This window comes from Mirounga angustirostris, unplaced genomic scaffold, assembly GCF_029215605.1.
Source record: "Mirounga angustirostris isolate CCGP_5_RB_7025 unplaced genomic scaffold, mMirAng1.0.hap1 SCAF_4, whole genome shotgun sequence".
Classification (NCBI taxonomy): Eukaryota; Metazoa; Chordata; class Mammalia; order Carnivora; family Phocidae; genus Mirounga; species Mirounga angustirostris.
In genome coordinates, this window is record NW_026991712.1 from 91,769,033 (window position 1) to 91,792,677 (window position 23,645).

The 23,645-nt window shown below is 37.2% G+C and overlaps 1 protein-coding gene across 7 annotated transcripts in view; it reads left to right on the forward strand.

The window, feature by feature from the left end:
- GDAP2 (ganglioside induced differentiation associated protein 2) overlaps positions 1–23,645 on the forward strand; it is an 85,296-nt gene that overhangs the window by 50,536 nt on the left and 11,115 nt on the right. For 2 of the 7 annotated variants that reach the window (XM_045896858.3, XM_054512660.2), the window contains 2 exons: positions 9,316–9,459; positions 12,400–20,760. In XM_045896858.3, coding sequence (XP_045752814.1) covers positions 9,316–9,459; positions 12,400–12,447 — 192 coding nt within the window. In that variant the 3' untranslated portion in view covers positions 12,448–20,760. Of the gene's footprint in view, positions 1–9,315; positions 9,460–12,399; positions 20,761–23,645 lie in introns of those variants that run through there. The other 5 variants (XR_010410759.1, XR_010410758.1, XR_010410757.1 and 2 more) reach the window with 5 other exon arrangements.

The following is a 23,645-nucleotide window of genomic DNA, read 5'->3' on the forward strand; positions in this document are numbered from 1 at the left end:
TAAAGCCTCCAATTACCTCTCTTCCCTTTAACAACCAAAGTTTTTTAGTGTGATCTACATTCTATGTTCATTGTCTCCATTTTTTATACACCTTAAATTACTCCCATCTGGTTCAAATCCCACTCTGACAGCTAAAGCTACTCACAGCAAAACCACTGGTCAACTTTATCCTGTTTTCCCTGCAGCCTTAATCACAGATGGTCCCTTCTCCTTGAAACACTTTGTCTTGGCTTCCTTGAAACTTACCTTGCTGAATTCTCTCCCACTTCTAACTGCTCCCTCTCAGTCCCCTGTGCTGTGCCCTCTCTCTGCTCATCCTTTGAAAGTTTTCCCAAGCCCTCATCCTTTTCTTTCATTCTGTACCTTCTTTCATTCCTGTGTCTTCAACAACCCTCGAAATTATATGCAAGTCCCAAATACATGTCAGGGGAAGCAGTGAAGCCTAATGTTTAAAGCATGGGCCCAAGACTCAGGGAATGAATTACTAATCCCAGCTCTACCAACTACCAGTTTATCTTCTCAGGCAAGTTATAGAACCTCTCTGTGTGTTCATTTCATCTTCTATAAAATAGGGATAATAATAGTGCCCACCTTCTAAGGTTATTGGAAGGATGAAATTAGTAGTTAATTTGTGTAAAATGCTTAAAACATTACCTGACCTATAATAAAAGCTCAGTAAATGTTACCACTGTCAACATGATCATCATCATTCCTCTGCTTAAACATGCATGTTAAGCTATTGATTAGATACTTCACTTAGAGGTCTTACAGGCCCCTGAAGTTCAGCATTTTAAAATCAGAGTTGCTCATGCCCTCCTCCCTGACTCACTCCCGGACTTCTGTTTATATCTCCTATCTTAGTAAATGGGACCACTGCCTGTTAGGTGCCTAAGCCAGGAACCAGGGAAACTTCATATTACGTCAGTTCTGTGTGCTTGCTGTTGTCCCAGTCTATGCCAGTGCTGTTAGTCCCACTGCCTCTAGTTCATGCCACCACCACCTTTTATCTGAAAGGACACCGCTCCCTCCTAGTCAGTGTCCATATTGTCCTGCCTCCAATGTATGTAGCACTGTTCCTTCAGGCCTGCCTCATGACATTTTCTTATAAAGTTAACATAAGAAGCCTAAAATATTTACTACAGGGTCTTTTGCAAAAGTTGGTCAACTTTGGGTCTAGGCAAACAACAGCAAAGCCTGATTATATCAGTGGGGCTTGGAGAAAAAAAGGACTTATTTCAGCATAAAGCCCAGGATTTAGTTAGTTATTAGATGAGTAGGGTTGAGAGAAAGGACTGTGTCATCCATGACTCCCAGGTGTCATCAGATAAAGGGGATCATGGATTGGGATATAAATTTGAGAGTCCCCATCAAGTAAATAGAGCTTTAACTCTTTAAATATGTTAATGAAGTAAGTCACAAAAAGGATAGCTAAAGACAGAGCCCTGGGATCAAGGAAGGAGATCAAGGAGAAGTAATCTAAAAATCAGCAGGAGAGCCAAGATTGACTAATGCTGTGGGAGCCAGTGGACAGGAAAAGCATCAAAGACTGTAGAAGTAGTCATTATTTTAAAGCACTATGGAGAAATTAACTAAGATAAGTAGTGAAAAGTCCTCATTACACTTCATAATTAATAGATGAGTGAAGATTTCATTGAGAGAATGGTTTTCACTTTGGGATTTCTCATTGTTTATGAAATTGCTGAATTTCTCATCTAAATACTATCTTTAAAATTTGCATGAAATATTTTAAGTATTTCTTATAAAAGTTGCAAATTTACTTTTGGTCCCTCAGTGTTAGAATAGCTTAGTAAGTGCTAATTAAATGCTTATGAGAACACTGTTTGGCCAGGCTTTAAAAAAAAAAAAAAAAATACAGTGTTGGAACAGTCCATTAAATGAAGGACTTTTCCTGCTCTGTTCAGTTAAGTTCTGACTACATGGTCTCATCAGATAATGTCTATTATCAACTTTTCCACTATTTTGTTATGCTCAGTGGGTGGCTAATTTTTTCTTTCTGTAACACTTAAAGATACTGCTTGACTATTTCCCCGCATCTCATCATCCATTTATATTTTGTTCTTCCAGTAGCTACTGAAATTTTTTCTTTAATGGAGATAAACAGAAGGATGAGCTTGGTTTTTAGCATGTCTTTGCAAGAATGTCTGCTCTCCACACTTCTATTCAGTATTGTACCAGAGGTTCTAACCAGTGTAATATGGCAAGAAAAAGAAATAAAATGCCTCTAGATTTATAGGGGAGTAAATAATACTGTCTTTATACTGAGCATCTATGTAGAAAACTCTATGGTATCCTCAGCAAAACTAGTAGAATTAATGAGTAAGTTTTATCAAGGTTTCAGGGTTTAAGATCAAAATTTAAAAATCAGTTGTATATATTACCAACAAACAATCCAATTGAAATTCAAAAAGTAATATTATTTACACTAGCATCAAAATATATTAAATATTTAAGGATAACTATGACAAAAGATGTGAAAGACCTGTGCCCTATACAAGTTATATACACTGCAAAACATTCATGAGGGAAATTAAAGGAGACCTAAGTAAAGGAAGACATACACTGTATTTGTGGACTAGAAGACTTAATGTTGTGAAAGTATTAGTGCTTGCTAAATATGTTGATTCAACACCAACCAAAAATTCAGCAAGCTTTTTTTGTAGAAATGGACCAATAAAAATGCAAAGAATTTAAATAGCCAAAACTATTTTAAAAGAAAACCAAAGTTGGAGGACTGACACTCCCTGCTTTCAAAGCTTATTCTAAAGCTACGGTACTCAAGACAATGTGAGGTATCGGCATAAAGACAGGCATATAGATCAGTGGAACAGAGTAGAGAATCCGAAATATACTCATGTGTATATAGATAACTGGTGTTTGAGAAGAGTGCAAAGTCAGATCAGTGGAAAAAGGAGAGTCTGTTCAATAAATGATACTGGAACAATTAGATACCCATGTGCAAAAAAAAAAAAAAAATGAATTGTGATCCGTGTCTTGCATCACATACAGAAATTAGCTGGAAATGGATCAAAGACCTAAACTGTAAAATGTAAAACTATTAAACTTCTAAAAAGAAAATAGAGAAAGCTTTGTGACCTTGAGCAAAGCAAAGATTTCTTAGATATAACACCAAAGCACAATCCATAAAAGAAATTGGATTTAATCAAAATTAAAACCTTCTGCCTTTTTAAAGATAGTTAAGAGAGTAAAAAGACAAGCCACAGCCTGAGAGAGAATCTTTTTAAATAGAGCATTTATCTGATAAAGGATTTCTCTTTAGAGTAAATAAATCTCAAAAATCACTAATAAGGAAACAACTCAGTTTAGAAATGGTCAGAAGATTTGTGCAAACATTTCCCCAAAGAAAATATATAAATGTCAGAAAAGCACATGAAAGCACATGAAAAGATGTTTAACCCAATTAGTCATTAGGAAATTTAGTAAATTAAATCAAAATGAGATATCATTGCACTCCTGTTCGAATGGCCAAAAGACTGCCTATACCAAATATTGGTGAGAATGTGGAAGAACTGGTATTCCCCTTCAGTGCTTATCTGAATATAAAATGTTACAGAAACTTTGGCAGTTTCTTTAAAGAATTTAAAGCAGTTTATTTAAAGGATTAACTGTATACCTACCATGTGATCCAGCCATTCCACTCCTAGTATTTACCTGAGACAAATGAAAACCTATCCATACAAAGACTTGTACACAAATGCTTATAGCCCCTTTATTTGTTACAGCCAAAAACTGGAAATAACCTGCATGCCCATCACTGGGAGAATTGATAACCAAACTGTGATATATCCATACAATAGAATACTACTCAGTAATAAAAAAGAATGAACTCTTGATACATGCAGCAACACAAATGAATCTCAGAATAATTATGCTGAGTAAAAGAAGCCACACAAGTATAACAGCTGTATGATTACATATAAAATTCTAGGGCATACAAACTAATGTGTAATTACAAGAAGTAGAGCAGTGATTACCTGTGGACAGGGAGATGGGGTGGGAGGGAGGCATTACAAAGGACCCTGAGAACCTTTGGGAGTGATGGCTATGTTTTTTTTCTTGATTATGATGGCTTCGTGGGTGTATACATATATCAAAACTTAGCAAATTGTATACTTCAGTTATGTGCAGCTTAGTGTGTATCAGTTGTATCTTACTTAAAAGATACATTTTTTTAAAAAAAACTGCAGTGAGAGACCACTACAGTGCCACCAGAATAGCCAAAATTTAAAAGACTGGCAGTGCCAAATATCGCCAGTGATGTGAAGCAACTGGAATTCTCCTCCCTCATAAGTAGGAATTGGGAATTGGGCAACTACTTTGAAAACAGTTATGAAAATCTCTTAAAAACTACATATATACCTCATCAGTGACACATCAGTGCCACTGCTAAGTATTTACCCAAATGAAATGAAGATATATGTGCCAAAAAAGACTTGTATAAGAATGTTCATAGCAGGGACGCCTGGGTGGCTCAGTCGGTTGAGCAGCTGTCTTCGGCCCAGGTCATGATCCCAGGGTCCTGGGATCGAGTCCCACATCAGGCTCCTTGCTCAGCGGGGAACCTGCTTCTCCCTCTCTCTCCGTCTGCTTGTGCTCTCTCTGTCAAATAAATAAAATCTTTAAAAAAAAAAAAAAAAAAGAATGTTCATAGCAGCTTTAGTCAGAGCAGCCAAAAACTGGACACAGCCCAGGTGCCCATCAATAGAATTAGGAATAATTAAGCTCTAGCATGTTCTCATAATAGAGTGTTTCTTGGCAATGAAAGAGAACACACTACTGACATACAAAACCACACATAAGAATCTTAAAAACATTAAGCTGAGTGAAAGAACCCTTATATAAAAATTATGCTGTATGATTCCATTTATATGAAATCCTAGAGCAGACAAAATTAATCCATGGTAGAAAAAAATCAAAATGTCGTTTGCCTCTGTGGAGAGGGCCATAAGGGAAGAGGAGCATGAGGGAATTTTCTGGGGTGACGAAAGTGTTTTATACCTGAGTAGGAGTTTAATATATATAGTATGTATTTGCCTAAAGAGCAAAGGACATTTAAAATCTGTGCGCTTCATCAAATGTAAATTTTATAGCAAAGAAACTGAACAAACTTTGAACTCTAGTTAGAGATAAGAATGCTGTATTTGGGGACAGCTTAGTGACGTCTGCAATTTACTTGGAAATGCAGCAAAAAAGTAAGATGGATCAGCAGATGGACAGAGGGATGGGTAGATATGTGTTAAAGAAAACATAAGGAAAACGTGAATGATCGAGTGGTGGCTATACTGGTGTTCACTGTAAAAAAATTCTTTTAACATATTTGAACATTTTCGTAATTTTCTTTACTTCTGCCACAAATTCAGATTTATCAGAATAGTGTTCCTTTGTACCAGACTTACAAAACTGTGTAGCCACTGTTTGCTAAGATATGACTTGAATCCCTCCTCCTCCACAATAGAGAGTCTAAATAGCTATCCACCCTGCGACATTGATGGAAGCACATTACCAGAAATTTCAGTGTTAGAGCCACTAGCCTTGGCTCTCACACATTGGAATTGCTTCAGATAGGAGTCAGTGGCAGGCTGGGCAGAGGCTGAAGACCAGATGTATAAAGTGAAAAGCGCTCTGTTACCTCTTCATAACATTTTGGGATGGGGAAAATGAGGGAGGATTGAGAGAGTAAAACCATGTGTAACGAAATCCACCGTTATTTTATACTAAGTCAAAAACTTTAAATGGGGTGTTTGTAATTATAAAATAATGAGATGAAATCAAAGGATAATAAAACAATCGAATCACACTGTTCTGATTTCAGTACTCCTCAGATCTTTTCCAGGGCACTCCACCCAAAGTGGTAATAAATTGACTGCTCATAGAAATCACTACTTCTTTGAAGTTTACTAATACAAGGCAAACTAACAAGTTAAACCCACTCTTGATTCTGGCTCCAGTAGATTATTTTAGTGCACATGTGTGTGAACAGTCTTTTCCTAGTTTATATTGTTTTGTGATCCTATGCTCTTGGCTTTGCGTTTGTGAGTAATTGGGTGAAAGAATTTGCAGCATTCACAAAATATCACAGCAGTCCGTTTTCAAAGTTTAAATTTTCATCAGCTCATTAAAATAGTAGATACTAAGTAATGCAAGTTTACGTAAATGTACATTTGTGACTTACAAATAATTGAAAATTAAAAGCTAAGCTATATAAAACTAAAAATTTTTTTTTAACATTTTATTTATTTATTTGAGAGAGAATGAGATAGAGCATGAGAGGGGGGAGGGTCAGAGGGAGAAGCGGACTCCCTGCCGAGCAGGGAGCCCGATGCGGGACTCGATCCCGGGACTCCAGGATCATGACCTGAGCCGAAGGCAGTCGTTTAACCAACTGAGCCACCCAGGTGCCCTAAAACTAAAATTTTAAAAAGCAAAGACAGTGCTCTTGAGTGTCCCTGAACAGAAAACTTCTAACTGGGTTTCTCCTTCTGTCTACTTTTGAGTAATTTTCTCTTCCCAATACCTGGAGGATGTGAAGGAGGTAATGGCAGAAAATGGGATAGAGAAATGTGTTTCTCTTTCTCAGATTGTATGCCTGAGGTCACTGCCTAGTCTCCCCAACCCAGCCTTCTCTTTGAGTTTACCACCACCACCCCACCATGTCGTTTGGTGTGGCATATGCAGGAGTCCTTGCCTAGAACTGTAAAACTAAGAGGGACCTTAAAGATCATGTAAGTCTAACTTGATCATTTTAGGGAGAAAAAAACTGAGGTGCAGATTGAAGTACAATGTATTTTTATTGTAGAATGAAGAAATAGTAAACCATTCCTAAACAGTAGTAAAATAATACACTCAGAAACTCTCACTCCTCCACTTGTTAATTCTTCCAGCACATTAAATTCCTTACTTTTTTTGTTGGGCATTAATTACGCACTGAATATGGTATTGAATAAGACATTCTATTTAGAGAATCAGATAATACAATACAGAATGCTAATTATGCAATAACATGAGTAAACAAAGTGTTGGAACATTTAGAAGCTCCTTTCTAGTTTGGGTGGAGGGTGGTCAAAGAAGGCCTCCTAACTGGGGTGAATTTTGATCTGAGCTCTGAAGAACAATTGCCAAGCATAGAAAAGCAGCATGTAAAAAGCTTCTGAGGCAAGAGAACAAAGGCACAAGAGTTTTCTGCTTAGGCCCTTATAGTTCTGTATTTTTCTCCCTTTTTCCATGTAGCAGGGGCTCCTTGCATATATAGGTATTCACATGTTTCTGTGGGCCATTCATTGCATTTAGTACATTTTGCCTTAGGTAGTTGTTATGCTTATGTTTATAATCTGACTCCTGTACTAGAATCCAAGCCCCCTTGAGAAGAATGGCGCTATCATTGTTACCCTGTATCACCCAGAACTCAGTGCTTAGTACGCAGGTGACCAGTAGATGTTTAACTCCTTGCACACATGTTTAATCTCTTAACATGGCCTTCGGGTGCTTCTCTGTTCAGACGCTACAATCTTCCTATTTCCTTAAGTTCTTTCTGGAATCTGCAAAATCTCTGTGACCTCTCCATAGCTCTTACTGGTTTATTAGCTGCCTCTGTGGCTGGTTGTAGAGCCCTAATCTGGAAGTGTCACTAATCTAGTTTGCAGAAGTTTATATTAATTAGGTATATAACGTGTGTGCTTTCAAGAAACTGATGTCAAAAACTGATTCGGGCTATGTAAGTAAGTGACTGTATAATTTGATTTAAATTAACCTGCCTGGTTCTAGCAACGTCAGGTTCCTCCCCTCCCCTCCATCACCCCCCTCCAAATAAACTTGATAAGAGGGGAGGGGAGAGGATGCAGAGGGTAATGTTAATATTTTAGGCCTTATGCCAGTCATTGGTAGTATAGCCAAAATAGAATAGTGACTCAGGCTATAAAAATCATTGTAGATACCTTTATTTACTCATTCTTTATCAAATACTTTGAAAATGATGGTTCTGTCTGTATCTTATAAAACTTTAGACTATTATTCTATGATTGTCTGCCAAGTCCTAGGGAAATTATAGAAATGGACATAAGAAGCTGAAATACTAGGAAGCAGGAATAAGTGCTCCAAATGCAATGGAAATTTCAGGTATTTTATGAACTCAATAGAAGAGATAATCTGGAGCTTAATGTAAGGGACAAATAATGCTGGAAATGAGTCTCTACCAAGTGCAGATTTGGACAGGATCTTGATAAGTTAGTGCAGTGTTGTCTCTGTTCTTTTCATGCCTTTTCTCATAAAGAGGTACAAAGGAAGCAGGTCATATTAGGGGCATGGAATATGTGAAAGGTTTGGAACAGCCCCTGGAAAATGTGGTAAGATTGGCATAGTGGCAGATGCCCAGAGTGTCGTGTATGTATAACATACCCAGTTATACATTTGTAATGCACTATTCCAGTGCCCGTGTCCATATGCACGTGTTTCCTTCTGTAAATAAAATGGGGATAGCAATAATATTGTATCTACCTCATAGAACGGTTGTGTAAGCCACTGGTAAACGTGACTAATTAGATTGGCAGTTTAGATAGATGAACGCTAATTTGTGAGTTCTAGCTGTTGCCTAGTTTATGTCAGTGTTGTTTGCTATTAAGAATTTTTTTGGAGCCAACAAATTTTGCAGACTAGCTTTTATAGAGGGATTGCATGTTGTAAAGTGAAATGAGCAAAGGTGGCTCCACAGCCACAGAGGATTTGCTTTGAATGGTTAAGAAAGAGACCACATGCCAAATGTCAGCTGAAAAATAAATGTATCAAATATTGGCAAACTTTTCTTTTAGTCTCATTTGAAAAAATGAAAAGAGTTTGTGAATTTGGAGATGTTAATCATTTTCAGAGTAGCAATGAAACAATTATTCTACCAAATAATGCAGGGGATTTTGCCCACAACCCACAGTAAGAAGCATCTATTACATGACAATGTACTACATGTGTAGGAGCATACAGACACCTAAACAGAAACACAAGCTTCATGAAACACTTCGCCCACCCTTACTAGCTTCCCCAGTAATTGTTACTCTAGTGTGGTTCCTTTTTATTGTTGTTTTTACTGCTCTTCGTAATCCATTAAACTGATTGCATAATTCACTGATGAACTACAACCCACACTTTGAAAAACATTACTTATTAAAAGCTTTTTCTGACATCAGTTTCAATTTTGAAATATAGTTTCTACCTAGTATAAATTTTCAAAATCATGTTTATATTTCTAACTTTGGCCACTGACTGAAATTGTTTTTCTCTTCTATTAATCAGGTATCAACATGGTTTTTTACCACCTTTTCTGTCTCAGGACTGAAGGACAAAATCCACCATGTGGACAGCCTCCACCAGCTATTCTCTGCCATATCACCAGAACAGATTGACTTTCCTCCTTTTGTCCTTGAATATGATGCCAGGGTAAGAAGTACCAGGAGTTCTCCCTCACCTGGTGCAGTATCTTAGCTGTTCTATAGGACACTGCTGATGAGCACAACATGCTTTGATTAGAAGATGATATGAATGCCATTAGCAGGTTTTAGTAAACTTGATAGTATCATTTAACATTCTTTTCCTACAGTAACTAGGAAAACACTGTCCTAAGAGAGGACTTTTTTCCCCAGTAAACTTTTCAATGGGAGATTTTCCTGCTGTGGGTTTGAAGCCAATCCTTGCTTATATTGTCCATTTTCTACCACCTCTGCCTGATTTTCTTAAGATTGATTAACTTTTTATCTACATAAGTAGAGTCAGAAGAATCTGTTGGTGTGTGACATTTTCAGCATTAATTCAAAACGGTGGGCTATCTTAGTAGCCTTTACCCTACTAAAGGTTTCATTTTGCTAAAAGTTTATATAATGTTTTTAAGAGTATCAACCAGTAGTATTAGTATTATTACTTATAGATGCATTTATGAATATATTATTTAAACACTGATAAAGGGCTACTCTTGAATTTCATTAAAGCTCCATACCCCATTTGTTTATTCATGCTACCACTTTAGTAGTTAAAAAAAAAAAAAGTAACATGCATGGCCAAAAGATCATCAGTCTCCTTATCTAACTGTTGCTGATTACGTATCTTTATGCATGAATCAGGGAATATATTTGAAGGTTATATTCAGTTTGAAATGAATTGTTGTTCCCTAATATTGTACAGCATGTATACACTAAAATAAATATTCTGCAAGACATTTTCTCTGTACCATTTCTTTAACTTCAGCAATAATTTCTGTCTTCCTTTATGTGAAGAGCAAAGTATTTAATGTGTTCTAATGGCTAATAAAATTTCATGCTTGGCTTTAGAACAGAGAGGATTTGTAATTGAAGAAGCTGAATCATAGATACAAAGATTATTGAATATATTGGGGGGGGGGGAAGAACATCAATTTGTGTTTATTGTAGATTGCCAGAGTAGAAAATGGCCTTACTGTTACTCTTTTGAAGTATACATCTCTCTTCTTAATAATTAAAAAAAATGGATAGCAGGAAATGAAAGACACTAAAAGACAGTTTGTGATCAAAAATTTCGAATGACAATTCAAAGCTAGTGTCTGGATTTATAATTTATTTTCTAGGGTATAATATACAAGTTGGATTGCATTGGTTAGAAAACCCAAATGGCTGGTTTTTAAGCCAGCACATTTTCTATATACTTAAGGGCCTATAAAGCTGACTTTCATTAAGTATCAACACCATACTCAAACTTTTTGTTTGTGTGCTTGTTTTAGGTTTTTCTTATATTTTTCTTATATTTTGTATGTCAAGTGATGTGATTAATCAAAATTTAATAAAATAACCTATAATCTCGAGGCGCCTGGGTGGCTCAGTCAGTTAGGCCTCCGCCTTGGGCTTAGTTCGTGATCTCAGGGTCCTAGAATCCAGCCATGTGTTGGCCTCTCTGCTCAGGGAAGAGCCGACTTCCCCCTCCCCCTTTGCCCGCCCCCCACCCGTGCACTCACGTGCACTCTCTCAAATAAAATAAAATCTCTAAAAAAAAAAAAAACCTATACATCTAACTCTTGGGTGATTGGATCATCTCTCTGTGCCTGTACTAGAGCTTTCTAAAATTGAGATATTAGGCCGTCTGTATTTAAAGGCCAAAGAGAGAAATAAAAACAGGGAAGAAACAAAGAAGGTGTCAGGAGATGATATGGGAAGGGCCGGCAGAGGGCAGGTCACTGGATACTTAGAGCCTTACGTGTTACTTGCAGCACTTTGGCTTTGTGGTCTATGGGGAATATTCTGCAAGGGAGACCTACCATTATATTTCTGTTTAGAATGATGGCAAAAGAAACAGCGTAGAAAGTGACTAGAGAGGTTAACAGTCTAGGCAGTAGACAAGTAAGAGGCTATCAGAAAGTCAGAGGAGAAATGAGACTAGAGCTAGGGCAGCAGTAGTGATAATGGCAATGACTTGAAGATCTTAGATTTAGAAGTAGACATTTTAGGAAAAAAAATTCACAGCATTTGGTGACTGAGTAAACCATTAGGGGAGATGAAAGAGGAAGGATGCCTAAGGTGACTACCAAAGTTTCTGCTGTAGGAGACTTGGTGGATGGTATTGCTGCCACCCCAGAGAGGCAGTTTGGAGGATGAGCATTGGGGGTAAGGGTGTTGAGCAGGTGGGAGAGAAGAGACAGGTGGTATGTTCAGTTTGTGACACACTAGGATTGAGGTGGAGATCCTGTAGGTGGTTGGATATTATCTTGTAAGGAAATATTTGCCTTTGCCAGGAAAATGAAAAATATAATCAGAGAAAAGGAAATGAGTATGGAATTGGTTAATTTATTGTCCTGTTCAGTTGTGCCTTGCACATAGTAGGTATGACAGGGCATGATGTGTCATTGTTGGCTGGTTTCAGTGGGCTATTTTCTGGGTCTTGTGTGACTTAGAACAGTGACATAAGTTTTATGGGAATGAAAGGAACCTTTGAAGGTAATTAGAAGATAATTTTTATCTCTCTATATCAAAATGTTATGGAGACCATTTCAGAAAGGCTGCTAGTGAGCATTCTTACAGATACAAAATATAGTCAAAGAAGAGAGTATACAAATTTGCCTGGCAACAGTTCTTCAAAGTTCTAAGATTGTTTCCAGAAATAGAGAAAATAGATTGCTTAGCAGTCTTTTGCACAGTATGAGACTAATATAAAAAGCTTTGTTTCATAGCATTAAGAATTAGATTTGCCCTTCATACTTTATCACAATTTAATGTAGATTAGGAAAACCTAAAAAAATATGGTAGTAGAATGGAATACACGATACATATACAATATCATTGACTATAAATCCTTGTCTTTCACATTCCTATTTAAATTGGTTTTATTACTTAATGTTCTTGTCTTTTTTTTCTTCCACAGGAAAATGGGCCTTACTATACATCTTATCCCGCATCACCAGATTTGTGACCTGCCATCTTTTAGTTCTACTGGTTTCCAAGGACGTCACTTTCTCCACGAATCGCTACCTGTTGAAGTGAAATTCATTTTTGCTGTTCAGATCCAGAGAGCCTTTTGTCCCCACCTCTCTGGTATTTTTTTATTGACTGTATATTTTCTGGCACATAAGCAATCTGACAATAGTAGGCCATTCTGAACTGCACACTTATTTTAAATTTGTATATTTGTATCAAATGAAAATGTTCATTTTTAGAGGGTTGTTAATAGAAATTGGGGAGCAACTTTTGAGTATCTTCAGTTTCCTGAAAGGACACTGGATTTTCCATTAGACAAGCCGCCAATATTGTTCACGCCATCTCTTTAACATTGTATGCTTCCTTTGTGTACTTAAGTGTTTCTCAAAATATATAGAACCAATGTATGCTGACCATAAGCATTGTTTGCTTCAGATCCTGGCATTACATTTTATACAGATAATTGGGTTATGGTAAAATAGAATTGTCTGGGATCAAGGATGTGGAGATGTATCTGATCAAAACATTGAAATCATTAGCAAAATATAGGTCTTAGAATCTTACTGCACCAGTGAAGATTAAGATTTTGGATTATATGATTTGTTGAGATTGTGACTGTTCTGGTGTCAACAGTGGGGGAAAACAAGAAGACTGTATCTTCCGCCTTTTTCCTGTAATCATGGGTGATTTGGTGTCCTTTTTCTAAAAGGCTGCACTCATTAGTACTCTTATGCGAAAGGCATCTCCTAGACTCCATCAGTGAGCCTTTAGAGAGGGTGCTGTCTCCCCAGAGTTGTGATTTTGTTGGGCTTTATAGCTACTCCCTCTAAGGACATTTCCTCACAGTGTCTCTTGAGTTGCCTATGTCAAAATGGAGGAAGTGTGTTGCAGTGAACAGAATTCCAGACTGCTGTTGCCACTCAGGCTCTATTTGTGCCTTAGCTCGCTTATGAATAAAAATTAGGATTATGATACCGACCTCACAGAGGTATCATAAGGCTAACATTTAGAAAGGGCTTGTGATGTCTTTGGATGCAAAATGCTAGGGGAGTTTGTGTAGGTGTCGCTTCAGTTAGTTTTTAAATGATAATAAATGTACTTGGGGGTACTACCAAGCACTCCTCTTGTCCTTGGCACCTTTTGAGTGACTTTTCTTGTCTTATGACAAGAGCTGTTACTAAAAAATCCCAGGGCGCCTGGGTGGCTCAGTTGGTTAAGTGACTGCCTTCGGCTCAGGTCATGATCCTGGAGTCCCAGGATCGAGTCCCACATCAGGCTCCCTGCTCAGCAGGGAGTCTGCTTCTCCCTCTGACCCTCCTCCCTCTCATGTTCTCTGTCTCTCATTCTCTCTCTCGCAAATAAATAAAATCTTAAAAAATAAAAATAAAAATAAAAATAAAAAATCCCAACCCTGAAGACCGACCTCCTTCCTACTTTGTCCAGAATTTCTTCTAGCCTCCTCCTCCCCCAGTGCTACACTTTAACAAGAGGCATCTGTTAGCCATTTTAAACATTTCTTCTTGAATTGAGGTCAAACCAGTATCATTTCCATCTGGGTGTCTTCATATTCCTTTTGATTCCTACACCCACCCGCCCCCCCATCTCCCTCACTCCATCATGTACATTGGCAGTTCAGAGAAGAAAAAGTAGAACTCTTCTTTGTTCAGGATCAGTGCTTCCAAAGGTCCTATTCCTCTGTGCCCAAATTAATTCTTCAGTGGATAAAGGAAACATAATTCTTTTATGACAGAGAAATCCCCCTATAGTTGTATTAGCCCCATCCTCTATTTTCCCCTACAAACAAGAAGGGGCTTTACATTCCTTCAGTAAGTGCTCATATCTTTTTGCATGAATTGGACACATTTGCTTTGTGTCAGAAATCAAAGCCACTTGCTCCTTGTATATGCTTATTGGGTAAGGGTTTCCTGTTACGTTCCCTAGGTCATCAGATCCAGACAGCCAGTCAGATGTCTACAGTAAGCTTCCTCTCAAACAGCACTACTTTCAATCCCTTAAGCCTTGAACTTTAAAAATCTGAAAAATTAGCTTCATCTTCTCCAGTCTATTGTTAGATCATATTTGAGGTATCTTTGTACTAGGAGCAGTTATAAAAATATGTCAGCTTTTCTTTTTTGAAAGTGGACTTGGCTATCTGAAATTGGCATTTGGCCTGAATCATTTCCTCTATAGATAATAGAGGCTGCAAGCTACTTTGCCATTTGAAAGAAAGAAAATTGATATGTAGAATTTCTTATAGGCAGTAATTTTGAAAGAATGTCCCTTCATACGAGTATATTAATGTCTAGTAACACAAGCAGGATTCTATATATAGTGAGATTCTCATTCAGTTGATGTCCTAGGGTATTAAGGTAGTATGGAACTGTAAACATACCAACCGCATTTCATAATTTAATGGTGACTAAAAATAAGGGCTGCACTTCTCAGTGAAACTAAATTTGGTATGGGACCAAGTTCATGCTTTTATAGCTGTCTTAAGTGTTAGGTAATGAAGTTGTTTCAATGTATTAAATCCTACCGAAGGAACATAGTGACCTTGATAGTGAAATGATTATGTAGTGTTCTATATAGCTGCCTTTGTCAAAGATTGGGTTGCCTGGAGAACACATGCCATTCTCAGAGACACATTAGAGGATAAAAGGATGACTGGGTGGAGATGAGTACTAGCATCTGATGTTAATTCAAAGCACCACCAAATCCTTAATTAAATTAAACTTTGGTCATGCCAATGCTAGTTGAGGAAGAAAACGTACAAAATATTAAGTGAATTCATTAATTCATGCAAGGCATAATAGGATTTTCTTAAACAAGTACATTTCTTCAGCATATATTTGGTTCTTCTTAACTCATCTATATCCAAGTTTCTTGATAGCGAAAAAAACCTCTTGGAAAAAACTGTCTTTATTAGACTCTCTTAAGGCTTAGAGACCAAGTGGTTTAAGATTTTCTTTTCTTTAATATACATCTTATTTCATTGGCTAGTACTCTAATATGTTTATTTTTTCAAAGAGATTCAATTAGTTTGAGACTAAAGAACAGGATTTTTAGAGTATTTTTGATAGGAAAAATGGGTATAGATTTTTTATCAAATATCTGAAATCTGGAAGGATTAAAATATCTTGCATTTCTAGAGAGGGTTACGTATAACCACTCTAGTAGAAAAACATGGCTTGCCTATTTCTTCCTGTTTTCTGTTTGCTGAGAGATCATTCAGTGAATTCAAACTGTGGGTAATGGTTTCTTTTCTTTGCAATTGCTAATAGGAAAGTGATAAAATGTAGTTTCAGTATAAGCTAAAAATCACTCTTTGTGTTTCCCTTGATTGTCTGTGTATGTATATATAGAGTTTATATTGATTAATATATGACTAGAAATTATTAGAATTTGAAGCACTAGAAAGAGAAGGATTATTATGGTTCTAAGAACAGTGGATTGTTTGTATTAAGGACCCAAAAGACTGCAAAATAGCATGTACACCCCTAAAATTGGAGTTGACCAGTGAGTTTCAAATTGTTGTTCTCTTACTAAGTTAAAATCATCAGTCAACATGCAGTAGAGTGTTTTACCTATACTGGCACTTATAATATACTTCATGGTATATGATTGACTCTTGGGAGGACTCTGCCTTTGACTAGGTCATATCAGAAGCGCAGAGAATATAAGAATTGCCTAGTAGGCCAAACCATATATACATATGCGTATATGTGTGTATACACGCGCATGGTAATCTACTTTGCATTACATTCTTCGAATGTGGTTTCTGTGGCCCATATGTAGAGAACATAGAGCAATAAATAACATAGTTCAAGCTTGGATTCTATCAAAAAAGCCCTTAAGCAGATGACATCAAGGTCATTTTATATATTAGTGGCTCTCTTGGATACTAGTTGTTAATTTTGTTTTCTTTGCTTCCAGGAATGGTATCTAATCTTTTTAAGTGAAGTAAGTAATCTTTTTAAGTAGATGTGTAGGGCCACTGAGTTGAAGGAGAAAAACATAGATATTCTCTAGGTGAATTACACTAACAAAATCGTAACTACTGAATGTGACCTAATATTTTTGTTGAACGGTTAAAATTAATACATTTTGTATACACAGTCATACTTTTTTTTTTTTTTTTTTGCAATGTGTTTTGCTAGTGTAAGCACACAGCCATTATAAACTGAGCCAGCACTTTGTCAGACCAGTTCTGGTGGGCCGAAATATTTAATTATGAGCTTAACATACATAAATGATTTTAATTGCTATTGGGCACAGGAGACTTAAAAATGTTTTATTGACATCTTAAAATTTGTTTATTCAGAATTCACAATGCTTTTATGAATACTTTGCATTGAAAAATTTATTTTAGTCTTTCTGAATTAGAAGTTAAATTCCATTTTTTTTTTTAAAAGATTTTATTCATTTATTTGATAGAGACACAGCGAGAGAGGGAACACAAGCAGGCGGAGTGGGAGAGGGAGAAGCAGGCTTCCCGCTGAGCAGGGAGCCCGATGCGGGGCTCGATCCCATAACCCTGGGATCATGACCTGAGCCGAAGGCAGACGCTCAACGACTGAGCCACCCAGGCGCCCCAAGTTAAATTCCCTTTAAAGAGGATCCCACTCTGTGCAAATAGAGCCTGTGAAGAACCAGTAGTAAAATGGTAATGTTTGTATTGAACCCCAGGGTAGGACAGTCTGTTCTGGTCATTTACACCTGGCTTTTCTCTAATCACTGAGATTAACCTCTGTAGTGGTACAAAATGCAGTAAATTTTACTGTCAGCCTTCTCTATGGGGACCTAGACTAGTGCTTCTCAAACTTTAATGTGCATATATTAAATCAGCTGGCAGTATTATTAAAATGCAGATTCTGATATAGTAGCTCTGGGGTGGAGCCTGGGATTCTAGTTTCTAACAAGTTTGGGTGACCATCAATACTCCTGATACCCCAAGACCACAAGTGAAAGAGCCCAGACTATATTCAGGTTCCATATTTTCCCTGTTTCAAGGAGAGGAGACACAACTGTCGTAATCTCTTCGGTGGGCCAGTAACTCATATTCATTATCTCACTTAATCCTACAAATCCTATGAGGTAGATGGTGATAGAGAGGTTAAGTGACCTGCTGACTCCCACGCACACAAGCAGTACAGTATTGAGCCATGTTTCTCAAACTTGAATAATGCACATCCCCTTTTAATAAGGAAAGGCTCTCTGAGTTCCTCCGTTTTTACTACATTATTTATTGTTACCTAAGTATATATAAACATAAAGCTACATGTAATGCCTTATGCTTATAGCTCTAGCACAAGTATAAAACCCAAAGAAGTTTATAGATAGATACGAGCAAAACTATAAAACCAATAAAATTTAAAATAACATTAGTAAAATATAATGGATGATGACGTTTCACCAAAACAAAACTGTCACTTGTAACATGATAACGGTACGGAGTGCTGTCTCGCAGGGTCTTTTGAGTTCCGCATACACCTGGCAGGTGCTGTGTGTGCCACATGGTGACTCAGGTCTCCCACTGCATTTCTCAGTTCAGACTCTTTACTGTCATTTGTTTAGTACACAGTGATGTTATTTGGTCTTCATCTATCTTGACTGAATCATTTCCCTATGAAGTCAGTCTCTCTTCTCCATAAGCCTCCCACAACTAAAGCAGAACCCGGCTCTACCGTGCAAGTAAACACAGTTGCAAACCTAGGCACTGAAATGTCCTGGAAAAATTTGGTTTTAAGGAAGTTATATTAATAGATTAATAATCAGAACATGAATATTAACTTTTTAAATTTTTCATCAGCATGAAAAATGTCTAATTCTCATAGAAAACTGATGGATCCCCCACCAAACACACTCACACCCTCAGATTCCCTCCACCTTCCCACACACACAAGACTTTTTCATGAGGGTTAGTTAGCTGTGGCTGTAGCTGTGCTTTGGCTCCTGACGCACCTGGGTTCAGACCTTGGGCATGTTTCTCAGCCTTTTCTGAACCTCAGGGTTTTCATGTGTTAAACAGGGATAATCTCATTGAATACAAGAGAAATAAATGCAATAATACTCATAAAGCATGCATAGTAAGTGTTTATAAAAGGCAGCTACCATTGCTTTGATTAGAAATACTACTAACATTTAAGGACTTACTATGTGCCTTCAACTTTGCTATAAGCACTTTATATATGTTATCTTATACATTGAGTGATAGAATTAGGATTCAAATCCAAGTCTGACTTCAAAGCTTACACTCTTACAAAAATAATATAAAACATCAATACAAGTTGCTTATTTAAAAAGTTATTTAATATTAAATTGTATTTTCTCAAAAATTCTTATTATAAAATTAATGATGTTTCTCTTTAGGGGAAATGGCTAAGGTTTTTTTAAACAGTTGTGTAATATGCTAAGAAATCAACACAAGATCAAGATAAATACAATCTTTTTTTTAAAGGCTGTCATGCTAGGTTGTGGTCCAGTAAAAGGATATTAGGATCATTAGGCTCAACTTGTGCATTACTGTTCTCTTGCACATTTATCATCTGTAACTAATGATAACATGAGATTCTTCCTGAATCTCAAATTTAATAGCTTTTTTGCAGAAAAAAGATTTTCCCCCACCACTATTATATTCCTTGATAGTTCTGAGAAATAGTCTACAAGCATCTTAATTTTCACCTGTGAAACCTATTTTTAAAAATTGTTTTGTCCTTTAAAATAGTTTTGAGTAACTCTTTTCTCTATTCTTAGTTTTCTAAAATAAGTTTTGGAGTTCTGAAAAATGAACAAGCATACTTGTAAGCTGGGTTTTTTTTACTCTTTTGCGTTTTTTTCTAATTGGGTGCTGGGAGAAAATACCAGGAGAGAGCTATAAGAGGAACTCATTTATTAACAGAGATAGTATGTATCAAATTCAAATTATTTCCCTACTTACTAAAACATATACTTGCACAAATTATTAAGGTAGTGAAGATACATGAAATGTGAGGCTGTCACGGAATTTTGTAAGGTCTGTTTTTAAAAATATTTTTCTTTTATGACATCCTTTATAGAAGCATAATAATAATCTGTGTTATGGAAATTATTGTGTTTTTGATCCAGCATCTTTAACCCATCTGTAAGATCTTTAAGTTCAGTGAATGCATGGCTCTCCATACATGTGTGTTATCAAGATAGAAGATATGCCCTGTGTGATACCTCATTGCCTCATCCTGTAGCACAGCATAAGAAAATTGTCCTGGCTTCACATTACAGATAAGACCTAGTTCTACCTGATTTTCTCCATCTTAGCAGTCTGTTACTTGATTTGGGTTGTGAGCCCTACTTCTCTTACTAAATACAAATAAGACCAGTTTATTATAACTTTGGATGGAATGGCCTCCCATCTTTTGCTTCTTTAAAATCCAAATTTATTTTTTATAAGGAGGTATCCTAAGCATTTGACTATTTCATCATGTCTTCTAGTTTAGATACATCTGACATTTTTATTTTGAAATGCTTATTGTAAATTCTAACATTGATTTTTCTTTAAACATTGTTTGTAGGTGGGTTGTTATCTAGAATTTCATTTCTAATAGTAAAGTAGGTGTTAAAACTTATTATAAGGGGGGATATTGGTTCCCAAACAGATGAAAAAGTAGACGCCCAGGCAGGTGAAGGCAGGTTGGACTCCTAGCCAGATCGTGTAGATTGTAGTTAGTTTCAGGATGACCTTTTGCCATCTATAGCTAGAGCTCTTTGGTTTAACTGTGTTTGCACAGCTGCTTGGCGTTGACATTCCTTGTGTCCTCTAAAGAAGTTTTCTTTTTTTAATTTGTTATTTATCTTTTTTTTTTTTTATCTAAGTTGCATTTGCTCAGCCAAGTTCCAGGGAGAACCAGAGTTCAAGAGTTAGCAGCAGAGGTTATCAATCAACTTAAAGTTTGGTAAGTGAAGCCCAGACATGCTGCACAGTTGTTTTCTTTGTAGAGCACTTAGTACAAGACCAGAACTACGAGTTGCTAGTATTTCCCTGTTGAATCCATCCTGTTGCTATGGAAAATGCTGTCCTAGAAAATTCAGTTTGGAGCTGCACATAACTCCCATGAAAATCACACAGGAAGTGAGAAAAAGGCAAGAGTGCCATTTTTTTTTTTAGTTCACAGTAGTGGAATGCATTGCACAGGGTAAGACCACTCTGCATCTAGGATTTTTCATTTGTTTTATTTTTATGTTTATAATTTATTGTGACATGTACCAAAATCAAATTGTAATATAATACCATCCTATATTATATTTTTTGGATATAAAAGCTCTCACGACTATGCCTATTTCTATTCTAATTTTGTGGAGTATATCCTTTTTTGGTATGTTCATCTTTTAATTTTCTCTTTATTTTTTTTAGCAGCTTTGTTTGAAAAGTAGCTCACGTATCATAAAAGTCACCCATTTGAAAGAGCATAGTTCAGTGGTTTTTAGTTTGCTCGGCGTTGTACAACTAGCACCACTATTAACTTTTACAACATTTTCAACACCCCAGATGGAAGCCCCATACCCGTTATCCGTCGTTCCCCCTTCCCACTGTCCTCCACCCTCCCTCCTGTGTTGTTTGGGCTTTTTATTGCAGTATGTCCTCCTTCTAAGACACATCTCCAAGTTGCACATATTAGGGGAACAGTGTATCAATAAATATTTGTTGAATGAATTGATACCCACATAAGTCACTAGCCATGGGTAGCAACCGAGGAGTAATTGGAAGGGCCGTGGAATAGATGTCAAAAGACTAGATTCAAATCCTGACTGATGCTTACTTACTAGCAGTGTTGTTCTGGGAATGGAGTCACTTAGCGCTTCGAAGCCTCAGTTTTCATATCTATAAAATGTTGCTAGCCAGATCTGCTTCATCGGATGGTTGTGAGAATCACCTGAGAAAATACGACCACAACACTTGGCACGTACGTGGCCCACGCTAAGAAAGGAATTGCCATTTGTCCCTGGGTGACAGAGAAATGCCTGGGTTGGTGACCAGGCGAAATACCTGTGGCCACATTTCTCTAATGTCTAATCTGGCAGCAAGCATGTCCCCCGGTCACCAACCTCAGGGTTCAAAGTAGTGGCGTAGTTCTTTCCCATGGCTTAATCTTCCCAGTTTCGTTCCTCACAAAAGAGAATTCTGGAGTATAACTTACAACTGCTTATTCTCTCTTAACTTCCCAACTGCTGCCTCCCCTGTTTCCTGTCCAGCATGATAGCTGCTTCCTCTCCACGTGCTGATGTTGATTCTCATGTAGGGCTCACACTTTGTACAGAAGCAAGCACTGTCCATCAGCTGTAAAGAACTGGCCCCGCATCCCAACTTCAGCAGCCTTTATTGCTCCTTTCCTTCACCGTGGGTCAGAAACCCTCTCCAGGAAAAAAAGCTGCCTAATTTAGGCAACTGGCAGCCTCGGACTGCTTGCTGGGCCTTTCAGGGACAAGGGAACGTATTTAACGATCTCTCATAGCTACCACCTCCCCCTGCTTCCAGAGTTGCCTTAGCAGATTTGCTACCCACTCATCTTACAAATAGTAATGAAATAGTAGGAGCTATCATTTACAGGACACCAGGCATTGTAAATATATTATCTCTAATTCTTACAGTAAACTTGCAAGCTAGGTATTTTCCCTATTTTATGGAAGAGAAAAGAATCTTGGAGAAGTAAAGAAACCAGCCACAAGGTAATTTTAGGGAATAGGTTTTGGAAAGGCAGAGAAGATTGGGTAAATCTACCTGTACAGAATTTCTTACTTACTTACATTATATGGCTTTAGTCTGGTATATAGAAGCATAGGCTTCGATTCAAATCCCAGCTCAGCCGTTTACTAGCTATGTGACCTGGACATGCTTCCCAACCTCTTTGAATTTCAGCTCTCTCATATGTAAAGAGCACTTACCTCTTAAGAATTATTGTGAGGACCAAATGACTTCATACTTCTGAAAGTCTCAAAAATACTAGCTGTTGTCTTATTTAAATATTCTAATTGCTGTGATCAAAGTGTCTCACTTTCTAGACTTATCAGATACACTTGGCTCTTTAAATTATGTCACATCCCCAATTCAGAAGTTGTATGATGTATTTGGTATGTCTTTCCTTCAAGAGAAAATGACATTTTAAAGCAGGGTTGGCAAACTTTTTTGGTAAAGGGCCAGATCATAAATATTTTAGGCTTTTCAGGCCGTACGGTTTCTGTCACAGCCACTCAGCTCTGCTGCTCTAGCATGAAAACAGCCGCAGACAGTACTTGAGCAAATGGGCGTGCCTGTGTTCCAGTAAGACTTTATTTATGGAGCCTGGAATTTAAAGCTCAAATGATTTTTCAAGTATAACAAAACACTACGTCCCTTTGTTTTCAACCGTTTAATATAAAAAACTACACTTAGCTTGAGGGCCATATAAAAACAGGCAGTGGGCCATAGTTTGCCAACCCCTGTTTTAAATAAATAGTTCAGTGGATCTTTAAAGCTGATGAATCCAGCAGAGGCCTAATTAAGGAAAGGAATGTGGAGGAAGAAAATCAAGAGCCATCCTATCAACTAGCTAGCCCAGATCATAGCCATGTTAATCACTCCCTTGCCTAACATGATGCATGTAACCCTTGACACTTAACCTTTTTATCTATAAAAATGAAGTGGTGATAGCTGCCTGACGACCTATACCTACTTCCTCCTGGTGACGGGAGTTTAAATATTATTTATTGAATTTATGCCTTTGTGCTAGATAGTTGAATCATTTTTATTCTTACCCTCTTATTCCTACTCTACAGATGAAGAAATGGAGGCTCAGAGAGGCAAATTACCTGCTCACACAATACCAGTATCTAAACCCTGGTATCTGATTCCCATAAACCCTCCCAGCCCTCTCAATAGAATACAGACTCCTTAAGGACAGGGACCTCACTGGACTCATTCTGTGCTGTATCCCCAGTGCCTAGGCTAGTAACTGGTATATAAGGGGCAGTGCATAAATGTTTGTGGAATGAATGAATGAGTGAATGAATGAATGAATTTTTCCATTATGCCAGTAGTTCTTAATCTTTTCATAGGTCAGGGACACCTCTGAGAAACAATTTAAAGGTCTGGATCATCTCTCCAGATAAATCTCAAATTAAGACACCTTATGTTAAGTATTTGGCAAACTATTGAAAGAAGATGCTATTCACATACTCTGAACA